This window comes from Chiloscyllium plagiosum, unplaced genomic scaffold (genome assembly GCF_037043375.1).
Source record: "Chiloscyllium plagiosum isolate Xiang-an unplaced genomic scaffold, Cpla_swu_hap1 HiC_scaffold_18, whole genome shotgun sequence".
In the NCBI taxonomy this organism is placed as follows: domain Eukaryota; kingdom Metazoa; phylum Chordata; class Chondrichthyes; order Orectolobiformes; family Hemiscylliidae; genus Chiloscyllium; species Chiloscyllium plagiosum.
In genome coordinates this window covers 80,340,095-80,353,744 of record NW_028270156.1, presented here as the reverse complement: position 1 = coordinate 80,353,744, position 13,650 = coordinate 80,340,095, and the positions used below count along the sequence as shown (strand labels likewise).

General features: G+C 45.6%; 2 protein-coding genes across 3 annotated transcripts in view; one reads left to right on the top strand and one right to left on the bottom strand.

Annotated features, from left to right (window-relative positions):
- Nucleotides 1-11,685, top strand: part of LOC122558004 (lysosomal acid phosphatase-like) — a 48,299-nt gene extending 36,614 nt beyond the window's left edge. For both annotated transcript variants that reach the window (XM_043706321.2, XM_087996833.1), the window contains exons 7-11: nt 1,639-1,771; nt 2,234-2,325; nt 2,678-2,781; nt 7,124-7,299; nt 11,274-11,685. In XM_043706321.2, the coding sequence (XP_043562256.2) occupies nt 1,639-1,771; nt 2,234-2,325; nt 2,678-2,781; nt 7,124-7,299; nt 11,274-11,425 (657 nt within the window). In that variant the 3' untranslated portion in view covers nt 11,426-11,685. The remainder of the gene's footprint in view (nt 1-1,638; nt 1,772-2,233; nt 2,326-2,677; nt 2,782-7,123; nt 7,300-11,273) is intronic.
- Nucleotides 890-13,650, bottom strand: part of acp2 (acid phosphatase 2, lysosomal) — a 123,215-nt gene continuing 110,454 nt past the window's right edge. The window contains exon 11 of the mRNA XM_043706324.2: nt 890-1,056. Coding sequence (XP_043562259.1) covers nt 1,040-1,056 — 17 coding nt within the window. The 3' untranslated portion in view covers nt 890-1,039. The remainder of the gene's footprint in view (nt 1,057-13,650) is intronic.

Sequence of the window (13,650 nt, the reverse complement as noted above, 5' to 3'; positions counted from 1 at the left end):
CTGTTTTTTTTTAGATTAGATTAGATTAGATTACTTTACACTGTGGAAACAGGCCCTTCGGCCCAACAAGTCCACACCGACCCGCCGAAGCGCAACCCACCCATACCCCTACATTTGCCCCTTACCTAACGCTACGGACAATTCAGCGTGGCCAGTTCACCTGACCTGCACATCTTTGGGCTGTGGGAGGAAACCGGAGTCAGTTGCTTTCTTGAGAGCCCTCACTCCTGTACCTCCTATACCCCTCTGGGACCTCTGTTGTTTGCTGCCCTGTTCTGGAACCTGGGTTCAAATCCTTGCCATGGTCAGTGATGGAATTTCAATTTAATTTTTAAAAAAAATCTAGAGTGAAGCGTCTAATGGTGAGTATGAAGCCAATTGTTGATAGTCGACAAAATCCAATCGAGTTCACTCCCTTTGGGGAGGGAAATCTGTCACCCTGCCTACGTGAGACCTCATACCCACAGCAATATGGTTGACTCTTAATTACTCTCTTGGTATGAGGAATGGGCAATAAATGCTGGCTTTGCCAGCGGTGTCCTCATTCCATGAATAGATTTTTAAAAAGGTTTTTACCACTTGGTGGTAGGGGAGTTAAGTGTTACAGCACAGACAGACACCAAATCTGTTTTGGTCCCTCTATTTGTGACACAGTCCAATAAAACTGTCACAGACCCCCCCCCCCAATAATTACTCTCATGGTTCCTGTCCAGACTTGTGAATAACCAAGCCTTTGTGAATAATTAATTTCAGACACTGATTTTGTATCTCAAACAAAAGACTTAACTATTTATTAAATACACAATCACTTTAGCAGAAACAGAAAAAAAACAAGATACGCTGATTAAAGTTTATGCTTTAAACCTGAAACATTTGTTTTCAGCTCCCAACAGACAGGCACACACAACAGACAGACAGACCTTCTCAGTTCATTCAGGCAAAGGTAGTAAGACCTCCATCTCAGCTTTCTACTCTTTAGGCTTTTGGAAGTTGGTGTGCCAGGTTAGGCAGGGACCTTTCAAATCTTCATGCTGACTTCTCAGCAGCCAAGGTGATCTTTTCAGAAAACATAATCCAAAAAAAAACAATTTATAGTCCTGGTTCTGCCCTAATATGTTGATTGTTTCTTCAATTACCATTCAATATCTGCCATATACTTGAACATAAGGTATCTTACAAACTTGTCAGAAGCAGGTCCCAGGTACTGACCTTGTTAATAGCCAACTTCTGCTATCTGTTCAAATAAAATGCCCTTCCCATTGTTGCTGTGTCTGTAGAAATCCTTTTAATCAAGAATCAGTCTGCAACTAACCTCCAGGTCTTGCCTTGAACAAAGTTTGGTCAGTTTAAAAAAAAATAAAAATCTTTGAGAGTTCTAACAGTGTGTTTTGAAATCAGATATGTGGTCCATTTTCTTTTGGTGGAGTGTCTGAGAAGGTTTAATGCAGGTCATGGTTAAAACTAAATTCAAACCTTGTGATTATTTACCTGCCCTTGAGGCTCACTGACCACCTGTTATTTTCTAGGGGCATATTGGGTGTCCTTTCAGGGACTTGAGGCCAGTTGTGGAAACTAGGATAAGCTCTGTGTCTCTGGACAGTCCTAATAAATTCTTGTTCTAACATCTTCCTTGGGCAGCAAGTTCACAACTTCACTCTCCCATCCTGGGCCACGCCAGAGCAGATGGAACACTTGAGACAACTGAAGGAATTTGGCATCCGATCGGAGTTTGGACTCTACCAGACAAAGGAGAAATCACGGCTGCAAGGGGGTGAGTGAATGTCGTCACCTCTTAGTGATGCTGTCTCAGTATCCTTACCTCGCCCACTCCTCTCTGTCATGCTGACTGCATTCCTCAGGGACCGTTGCTTGCCCACTGTTCTATGTTCTAGTGTTTTAATATAAGTGAGATTACACAATCTAGGATTATAATGTGCAATCAGAAGGGTAAAGATTTCTAATGGATTAATGGGAATAGATTTGCATACAGTGACTGATTTCAGTCACTGTACACACCAGTCCTTGGAGGGTCAGGTTTCACAGTAACTCTCCCCACACTGACCTGTCCCTTGTTTCACAGTAATTGTCCCCAAACTGACCAGTCTGCGGAGGGTCTGGTGTCACAGTAAATGTGTCAGAGGTATTATAACCTTTAGAGTTAATGTTCTGGTATGGGGTCCAGTTGTTTATCTGTATTCCTTTACTGTTTGTAAAAATGTGTTTATTTTTGCAGGCGTGCTCCTCAAACAAATCCTCGAAAATATTACTCGCTCAATAAATGAGACCAATTCTACTCCCCATCTCAAAATGATCATGTATTCAGCGGTGAGTCACCTGAGATTGAAGAGGATCAAAGTGTTGGGTATAAATGATTGATGGGATTAAATATCCCACCATGACAGGATAATGTAAAAAAATCACATTTTATGCTATGTCATTAACATTTTGATCAATGGTGATCTGTGGAAGGCCAACATGTACTTGCTTCCTGGTTGTCAGTGTTGATTCTGAACCCGCCATGGAGGGTCAGTATTAACCCCCCCCTCCATACAGTGAGTCAGTGTTCAACACCGTCTGGGGGCAGTGACTCAGTGTTGAGCACAACTCGGTTTGCTTGTACCTGCAATCCATTTAGTCTAATGATTGATTGTATTCTGAATTTCATCTCTGTTCACAGCATGACACCACTATTATAGCCCTTCAAATGGCTCTGGGTATTTACAGCCTTGCTCCAACATATGCTGCTTGCCACATATTTGAGCTTTACAAAGAGACAAACGGGTAGGTTCTGAAATTGTTTTCAAGATGTCTGCCCTGCACAGTCACAGTTCATGCTTCATTTCCCCAGGGCTCTGAATGTCATTGTTCCATTCTCTCGTGATAATATTGGAGGGTCCAACTAACACTCAGCCTGTATACATATCCGGAACTCAGCATGTTGCCAAATCCAGAGAGTCAGGATACCTGCCAGTTCTTTGATTTATGCATTTTCTTTTTTAGGGCAGTTACTGTGCAACCAGATGCTCCAAGTGGCCTAATCAGACTAAACAAAAATTGGGACGGGTTAATAGGCAGAGAGAAGGAACAAATGAAAATGTTCATAGGTTAGCAGGTTATGAATAGTAGAGTGTTATTTCTTATTTACATAAATGATCTGGATGTGAATGTACAAAGCATGATTAGTTGGTTTGCGGATGATACGAAATTAGGAGATATCATTGGCGAGGAAGGTTATCAGACATTATAGAGGGACCTTGATCAGATGGGGAAGGGGCTGCGGGTTGGTAAATATAATTCAATACACATAAGTGTGAGATGTTGCATTTTGGAAAGTCAAACCAGGGTAGGATTTATACAGTAAATGGTGAGGCGCTGAGGAGTGTTGTGGAACAGAGGGACCTAGGAGTACAAATACATAGTTCATTGAAAGTGGTGTCACAGGTAGACAGGGGTGGTGATGAAGGCTGGCTTTCATTGGTTGAGGCATTGATGTTACAGTTATATAAGTCATTGGTGAGGCTGCAGTTGGAGTATTGTGCACAGATTTGGTCACCCTGTTATAAGAAAGACATAGTTAAACTGGAAGGAGTGCAAAGAAGATTTACAAGTATGTTGCCAAGGCTAGTAGGTCCTGAGTTACAGGGAGAGGTTGGCCAGGATAGGACTTTATTCCTTGGGATGTTGGAGAATGAAGGGCGACCTTATAGAGGTGTATAAAATCATGAGGGGCATTGATAGGATGAATACATGTAGTCTTTTTCCCAAGGATGGAGAATTGAAAACAATACGGCATAGGTTTAAGGTGAGAGGGGAAAGATTTAAGAAGGATCTGAGGAGCAACCTCTTACAGAGGGTGGTGCCTATGAGGAATGGGCTGCCAGAGAACATAGTTGAGGCAGGTACAATAGCAACATTTAAAAAAAAAAAATTTGGATAGGTACATGGATGGGAAGGGTTTAGCGGGGTATGGACCAAATCCATGCAGTTGGATCTAACTGAGTGAGTGCCATGGTCAGCATGGACCAGTTTGGGCCAAAGAGCCTGTTTCCATGCTGTATAACTCTCTGACTCTGAGTGCTGCAAGCATCAGTGTTGGTACCTCAGCTGTTAACAATCTCGATGAATGAGTTAGATAAAGAGATAGAGAATCACGTTTCGGGGTTGCTGATATATCGCTAGGTGAGAATGTCAGATGCTCAGAGCACTCTCTGTTAAGAGATATAGACACATTGAGTGAATGGACAGCAGGATGGCAAATGGAATGTAATATGGGGAAATGTGAAGTTAGTCACTTCATTCATCAGAATAGAAAAGCAGATTTTTAAAAAAAAGGCATTATTGTTTTAAATCTTTGATATCCACATAGTTGTATGTATATAAGGAACATGGGCGGCACAGTGACTTAGTGGTTAGCACTGCCGGCTCACAGCACCAGGGTCTCAGGTTCGATTCCAGCCTTGGGCGACTGTCTGTCTGTGTGGAGTTTGTACATTCTCCCCGAGTCTGTGTGGGTTTCCTCTGGGTGCTCCAGTTTCCTCCCACAGTCCAAAGATGTGCAGGTCGGGTGAATTAGTCATGTTAAATTGCCCATAGTGTTAGGCAGAGGGAAATGGGTCTGGGTGGGTTACTCTTCGGAAGGTCGGTGTGGACTGGTTGGGCTGAAGGGCCTGTTTCCACACTGTAGGGAATATAGAACATAGAAAGTACAGCACAGAACAGGCCCTTCAGCCCACGATGTTGTGCTGACCACTGATCCTAATGTATGCACCCTCAAATTTCTGTGACCATATGCATGTCCAGGAGTCTCTTAAATGTCCCCAATGACCCTGCCTCCATTGCTGCTGGCAACGCATTCCATGCTCTCTCAACCCTCTGTGTAAAGAACCTGCCTCTGACATCTCCTCTACACTTTCCTCCAACCAGCTTAAAACTATGACCCCTCGTGTTAGTCATTTCTAACCTGGGAAATAGCCTCTGGCTATCGACTCTATCTATGCCTCTCATTACCTTGTATACCTCAATTAGGTCCCCTCTTCTCCTCCTTTTCTCCAATGAAAAAAGTCCGAGCTCAGTCAACCTCTCCTCATAAGATAAGCCCTCCAGTCCAGGCAGCATCCTGGTAAACCTCCTCTGAACCCTCTCCAAAGCATCCACATCTTTCTTATAATAGGGCGACCAGAACTGGACGCAGTATTCCAAGTGCGGTCTAACCAAAGTTTTATAGAGCTGCAACAAGATCTCACGACTCTTAAACTCAATACCCCTGTTAATGAAAGCCAAAACACCATATGCTTTCTTAACAACCCTGTCCACTTGGGTGGCCATTTTAAGGGATCTATGTACCTGCACCCCAAGATCCCTCTGTTCCTCCACACTACCAAGAATCCTATCCTTAATCCTGTACTCAGCTTTCAAATTCGACCTTCCAAAATGCATCACCTCGCATTTATCCAGGTTGAACTCCATCTGCCACCTCTCAGCCCATCTCTGTATCCTGTCAATGTCCCGCTGCAGCCTACAACAGCCCTCTATACTGTCAACGACACCTCCAACCTTTGTGTCATCTGCAAACTTGCTGACCCATCCTTCAATCCCCTCATCCAAGTCATTCATAAAAATTACAAACAATAGAGGCCCAAGGACAGAGCCCTGTGGGACACCACACACCACAGACTTCCAGGCAGAATATTTTCCTTCTACTACCACTCGTTGTCTTCTATTGGCCAGCCAATTCTGTATCTAGACAGCTATGTTCCCCTGAATCCTATTCCTCCTGACCTTCTGAATGAGCCTACCATGGGGAACCTTATCGAATGCCTTGCTGAAGTCCATATACACCACATCCACAGCTCGACCCTCATCAACGTTTCTAGTCACATCCTCAAAGAACTCGATAAGGTTTGTGAGGCATGACCTGCCCCTCACAAAGCTGTGTTGACTGCATTTAATCAAGTAATGCTCTTCCAGAAGGTCATAAATCCTATCCCTCAGAATCCTTTCAGACGTAAATGTAATCTAAAAGTTAGCATGCAGATGGAGCAAGGAATTAGGAAATGAAATGACAGGTTGACGTTTATTGAAATGGGATTGGAGTGCAGGAGTAGAGAAGTCTTGTTATGATTGTTCAGAATTTTGCTGATTTCATTGCTGGGATACTGTCTATAATTAAGGCAATGGAAAGTGATACAGTGAAGATTCACTATTTTGATCACCTGGATGTTGAGAGGTTCAGTAAGTTGGGTCTATGCTGTTTCTAGTTCTGCAGAATGAGAAGTGATCTAATTGAAACCTACAGGATTCTGAAGGGACTTAATCGGGCCAACAGTGAAAACTCATTTCTTCCAGGCTAGGTACAGTCTCACAATAAAGGGCTGATGGTTTAGGCCTTGAAAGGACCCATTGAACAGTTTGGGAGTGTTTGGAATTCTGTACCCCAGAGATAGATTAGATTACATTACAGTGTGGAAACAGACCATTCGGCCCAACAAGTCCACACCGACCCGCCGAAGCGCAACCCACCCATACCCCTACATTTACCCCTATACCTAACACTACGGGCAATTTAGCATGGCCAATTCACCTGACCTGCGCATCTTTGGACTGTGGGAGGAAACCGGAGCACCCGGAGGAAACCCACGCAGACACGGGGAGAATGTGCAAACTCCACACAGTCAGTCGCCTGAGTCGGGAATTGAACCCTGGTCTCTGGCGCTGTGAGGCAACAGTGCCACCGTGCCGCCCAGATAGCTGATGCTCAACATTTCCTGGAGAAAGAGTGAGCAGGAGAATGAAACCTGACTGGAGCAATGGAGTGAGGGCAGAAATAGGTCCCATTCTAGAAAAATAAAAGAGGAAGGAATTGGAATTGTTTGAGGAGAGGGAGAGAAGAGGGAATTGGCACCAATCTGGGAATAAGGTGGAAGAAAGAAAGAGAGAGAGAGAAATGGGATTATTTGGGATGAGGAGAGCAGAGAGCGCGAGCCAGAAAGAGAAAATTGGATCAGTGTGAGGGAGGGAGCAGGAGAATGGGATTGTGTAAAATTTATCCCTTTGAGAAGGGAGCAATGAGAGGGAAAGGTTCATGATTGTTAACTGCTCCAAATCTTGTACGTGGCTTTTGCAGATCCTACACTGTGGAGATGTACTACAGAAATGAGAGTAATTCTAAGCCATACCTTGTCACTCTGCCATCTTGCACTGAAAAGTGCCCCTTAGAAAAATTCATTGAAATTACTGCAGAGACGATCCCAAAGAACTGGGCAGAGGAATGTGAACTTCGCCACAGTACCATCCAAATTGGTAATGTATTGTGAAACAACTCGATTAGCTCGCTGACATGTTGTATTGATCCATGGTCATCCTCTCTATTTTGCTGATCTCTCCATATAACCCTAGGGTTTACGGTCACATTACTATGTTCTTTCAGTGTTATCTGTAGTCCTTATTCAGGAATGCACCCAACATTTAAATATAAAATATTGTCATTTTGCGGGGGGAGGTGTCAGTATTTTTACGTTCTTGCCAGTGTGCTACTCGTGGGCGGCACAGTGGGTAGCACTGCTGCTCATAGCGCCAGAGACCCGGGTTCAATTCCCGCCTCAGGCAACTGCCTGTGTGGAGTTTGCACGTTCTCCCCGAGTCTGCGTGGGTTTCCTCTGGGTGCTCCGGTTTCCTCCCACCGTCCAAAGATGCGCAGGTCAGGTGAATTGGCCAGGCTAAATTGCCCGTAGTGTTAGGTGAAGGGGTAAATGTAGAGGAATGGGTCTGGGTGGGTTGCACTTCGGCGGGTCGGTGTGGACTTGTTGGGCCGAAGGGCCTGTTTCCACACTGTAAGTAATCTAATCTACTCTCATATTTCAGTGGATAGATGTTGAACATTTGAGTGAAGTAAAGTCAGAGGCAATTGTTCCAAGACTACAACAAACTGCAATTCACAAAAGAGATTTCTTTCTATTTCTCTCAGTAAACAATCCCACCTGACTGGCTATGTATATTAGGTTTTCTCAGTGCTTCCCCATTTACCATTAAAACTACCAACAACCTCACCAACTTTCCCAGTGACAATGTGTTCCCACTGGAACATAATGTTCATGTTTCCCCGAGGTTGAGATGAGATAATGAACTCTCATTTCTGGTCATTATTGAATCATTAAAACCTACACCAGCAGAAAGCTGTTCAGCTCCTCCTGCTTCTGTAGGGATGTTGAAAAGATTACCCAGTTCATCCCCACATCGGGTAGTCCCCATGGATCAACTGAGATTTCAGTTTGCTTTCCCGTGTCAGGTGGGATCTCGGGCACCCTCAGGATTGGGTGATGCCTTTGTATTATAACAAGGATCTAGGGGCTCCCAGGAATAGGTCATGTGCTTTCACAAGTATCAAATGGGATCCAGGGGATTCTGGACACAGACTGGGGCAAGTAAGCTCTAGGTTTACTTGGTTACTGCCAGAATTGTTGTTTGCTCGAATCCTCTGGTGGAGGGGGTTTGGATTTTAACTGCAATATAAATTGGGGCATCACGGAAGAGGTTGTTGGAATTAAAACAGAACTTGCTGGAGGTGTGGCAATATCTGTCAGGACAAAACAGAGTTAATGTTTTGAGTCCAGGGACCCTTCTTCAGATCTGGACTCGACATTAATTTTGCTTTCTCCCCACAGATGTTGCCAGACCTGCTAAGTTTCTCCAGCAGTTTCAAATTTCCAGCATCTGCAGTTTTGTTTTATTTAAAGCAGTTGATTAAACCTGGTGCGTGTGTATTGTAATGGAGCTTTGCAAAACTCCTGCACTTCTTGTCTTTAGCCGCTCTACACTAATGATGGCAATACTGTTCACTTGCTGCTGTTAGTATGAGATTTTGTCTGCCTGGAAAGAGTTTGGTTTGATCATCAGCATCGGGAAGACATTGGAGGCAGTGACCATCACTGAACAAATCGTTGTCCTGCACAACAGAAGGCTGCCACGGTTTCCACAAACATTCAGAAGCTGTGGCAATCGTAAACATGTTTGAGACCATTTATCCCATCTCTCTTATTTATAATGCCCCCCAGTCTGTTCCCCTCTTTTCCAAATGCTGACTGTAAGAGGTACCTGATCCGAAAGTGACTGTTTAACCCATGGAGGCAAAGCTAACTATTTGTGGAAGGGTTGGGAGATAGTTTAGTGAATTGTATAAATTCTATGGTCTCCCATTGTAGTGTTGAAAATGACAGTACCTACCACTTCTACCTCCTGCCCAAAATCAACACGCTGGTTTCTACCTCTTGCCCAAAATCCACACGCCCATTTCTACCTCCTGCCCAAAATCCACACGCCGGTTTCTACCTCCTGCCCAAAATCCACAAATCTGACTGTCCCGGCCGACCCATTGTCTCAGCCTGCTCCTGCCCCACCGAACTTATCTCTGCATACCTCGACACGGTCCTGTCCCCCTTAGTCCAAGAACTCCCCACCAACGTTCGGGACACCACCCACGCCCTCCACCTCCTCCATGATTTTCGCTTAACCGGTCCCCAACACCTTATCTTCACCATGGACATCCAGTCCCTGTACATCTCCATCCCCCATCACGAAGGACTCAAAAGTCCTCCGGTTCTTCCTTTCCTGCCGTACCAACCAGTATCCTTCTACTGACACCCTCCTGCGACTGACTAAACTGGTCCTCACCCTGAACAACTTCTCTTTCCAATCCTCCCACTTCCTCCAAACCAAAGGAGTAGCCATGGCCCCCAGCTATGCCTGCCTCTTCGTAGGATATGTGGAACAGTCCATCTTCCTGGCACCACCCCCCACCTTTTCCTCCGCTACATCGATGACTGTATCGGCGCTGCCTCGTGCTCCCACGAGGAGTTGAACAGTTCATCCACTTTACCAACACCTTCCACCCCGACCTCAAATTCACCTGGACCGTCTCAGACTCCTCCCTCCCCTTCCTAGACCTTCCCATTTCTATCTCGGGTGATCGAATCGACACGGGCATCTACTATAAACTGACCGACTCCCACAGCTACCTGGACTACACCTCCTCCCACCCTGCCCCCTGTAAAAACGCCATCCCATATTCCCAATTCCTTCATCTCCCAGGAGGACCAGTTCCAATACCGTACAACCCAGATGGCCTCCTTCTTCAAGGACCGCAATTTCCCGCCAGACGTAGTCAACGATGCCCTCCACCGCATTTCTTCCACTTCCCGCTCCTCCGCCCTTGAGCCCCGCCCCTCCAACCGCCACCAGGACAGAACCCCACTGGTCCTCACCTACCACCCCACCAACCTCCATGTACAACGTATCATCCGCCGTCATTTCCGCCACCTCCAAACGGACCCCACCACCAGTGATATATTTCCCTCCCCTCCCCTTTCAGCGTTCCGAAAAGACCACTCCCTCCGTGACTCCCTCGTCAGGTCCACACCCCCCACCAACCCAACTTCCACTCCCGGCACCTCCCCCTGCAACCGCAAGAAATCCAAAACTTGCGCCCACACCTCCCCCCTTACATCCCTCCAAGGCCGCAAGGGACACTTCCATATCCGCCACAAATTCACCTGCACCTCCACACGCATCATCTATTGCATCCGCTGCACCCGATGTGGCCTCCTCTATATTGGGGAGACAGGCTGTCTACTTGCGGAACGTTTCAGAGAACACCTTTGGGACACCCGGACCAACCAACCCAACCATCCCATAGCCCAACACTTTAACTCCCCCTCCCACTCCACCAAGGGCATGCAGGTCCTTGGACTCCTCCATCGCCAGACCATGGCAACACGACGGCTGGAGGAAGAGCGCCTCATCTTCCGCCTAGGAACCCTCCAACCACAATGGATGAACTCAGACCTTTCTCCAACTTCCTCATTTCCCCTCCCCCCACCTAGTCTCAGTCCCAACCCTCGAACTCAGCACCGCCTTCCTAACCTGCAATCATCTTCCTGACCTCTCCGCCCCCACCCCACTCCGGCCTATCACCCTCACCTTGACTTCCCTCCACCTATCGCATTTCCAAAGCCCCTCCCCCAAGTCCCTCCTCCCTACCTTTTATCTTCGCCTGCTGGACACACTTTCCTCATTCCTGAAGAAGGGCTTATGCCCGAAACGTCGATTCTCCTGTTCCCTGGATGCTGCCTGACCTGTTGCGCTTTTCCAGCAACACATTTTCAGCTCTGATCTCCGGCATCTGCAGACCTCACTTTCTCCCATTGTAGTGTATATGATGCACTGTTGTTGATACCTATAACCTGTTTGAAATGTGTATCTCTCTATCTCTCTCTGTACAGAGCGGATTCTAGGCCTGGTTGTGGGCTCTTGTCTTCTGTTAGTGCTCATTGTCCTGTGCATGAAGCTCCAGAGTCAAGACAAAGAACAAACTCTGGGCTACCAGAAACTTGCCTCCCACAGTGAAGAGAGAGAGAAAATGCTCCCAGTCTGAACAGGACAAGAAAGGCAACACAAGCAAGATTTAGAGCGATCCAAAGCCCAAGGGGAAGGGACTGAAGGTTGCTTACTTCAAGTGAGCATTGATTGGTGTGATGAGCATGAGTTTTAACTCGCTTTTATGATCAAGGAGCTAACAAAAGTGTTTTTACTCCAAATTAAGCATTGATTTGAAAAACAGCTTAAGCCATGGAAAGGGGAAACTTGATAATTCTGTTCAAAGTCTTAGAATGAATCGAGTGTGATTTTAAGAAATTGCTAGCAGTGTGTGGCGTTTTTTTTTAAACACAGGCATTTTTTTTAAACATTCCAGAGATGACATGTCCACAGTCAGTTATTGTGACTGGGACACTAGATGACCTGATATCTCTGATACTGTCAGATACACAGGGCAACAGGCTGTTTCCACTGAGTCACCTGTTAAAGTTGTACGTGTAAGAAAGACCTGCATTTATAAAGTACCTTCACAGCTCCATTGTAACCAATGAAACACTTTTATTTTTGAAGTCCAACTAGTTTGTGCACTGCAAATCCCACAGACAGCACTGACTGAAATGACCAAGTTGTTTCTTTTTAGTAAAGAGTTGAAGTAAAGAGCGGCCCTGATTTTTCTTGAAAAAATGCCATGGGATTAATTGGACATTGTGCTCTTACCAGGGAGTTCTTTGAATAGGAACGGTCAGTTGTTGGGTTGTGAATCAGTGAAACTACAAGATGGTCTGTAGGTTGGGCTGGATTAGATTAGATTAGATTAGATTACTTACAGTGTGGAAACAGGCCCTTCGGCCCAACAAGTCCACACCGACCCGCCGAAGCGTATACCACCCAGACCCATACTCCTACATTTACCCCTTCATCTAACACTACGGACAATTTAGCATGGTCAATTCACCTAACCTGCACATTTTTGGATTGTGGGAGGAAACCGGAGCACCCGGAGGAAACCCACGCAGACACGGGGAGAATGTGCAAACTCCACACAGAGAATCGCCTGAGGTGGGAATTGAACCTGGATCTCTGGCGCTTTGAGGCAGCAGTGCTAACCACTGTGCCACCGTGCCGCCCACTTTTTTTTTTTGGCCCTTTGGCCCAACAAGTCCACACCGACCCGCCGAAGCGCAACCCACCCAGACCCATTCCCCTACATTTATTGTGTTCATTGGGTACCCGCTCCTTTTGAATACACTGTACGTGTGATTTTCCTCTGCTCTGCGTAGTTTGACTTGGATTTGAATCCCATTTACCACTCTCTGAGAAAAAGAACAGGAAATGACATCACCAACCCAAGGAAACCTAAACACATAAATAGAAAGCAGGCCATCAGTGCTTCATCTGGAGGCTCACTCAAGATGTTACCTAGTATGGTGATGAAACGTCTGAAAATGAACCTTCCAGCTCAGCGAGCAAACCTACATCCAGACCCTCTGACTTTTTTAAGGCAATTTAATTTCTGTCTTGTATTGGAGTCAATTAAAACTTGGCAGGAGATTGTTTGCTTGCTTTTTGCTTTGAAGCTGTGACAAACGAGTGCTTGTCCAGTGATCTCTCCCGTAACCATGTGACTGAGGGACTGTGACCAAATATTGGAGAGGATCATGACAGTGGATTCTTCTAGTTTTATTCATCAAATCCAGTCTCGAAGAAACTCTGCCCTCTGAGTAGAACTCTAACTGCTGTTCAATTTGTTTCCTATGTACACAAGTCAGCCATTCACGGTGGGTTAGGACAGTACAGGTAAAGTTCACCTTGTGGTCATTTAACAGGTGTTTTGGCTCTAGGAGTTATGGAAGAATGCAGATAGTCCTTAGGTACTTGTTTTTGTAAAGATCTCCACTTCATTTACTTAATTTGGTTCTAATTCAGAGAGCTGTACCATACTATTTGACAATAATTTGCAATAAGAAATCATTCAATGATATGGTTACAATTTCAGCAATTATGTTCTGTACAATAAAGTTTCATTTTTTTTCTCCCCTGAACATCAGCTTAGTCTTATTCACAGCACTGATGGTACTTATAACACAATCCCAGCCTTTCCTTCATCCTCCCTGAATCCGACATCAGTTTGCTGTTGTCGTCATCTTCCCCCTCCTTGTCTTGCTCCTCCTCACATCCACTCTCCCACCATGTTGTCTCCTGTTCCCTCTCTTTGTTGGGATTGCCCTCTGGAGCTCTGGCAATTGGACCGGAAACAATAATTCAAAGTATCAGTCACTGCCA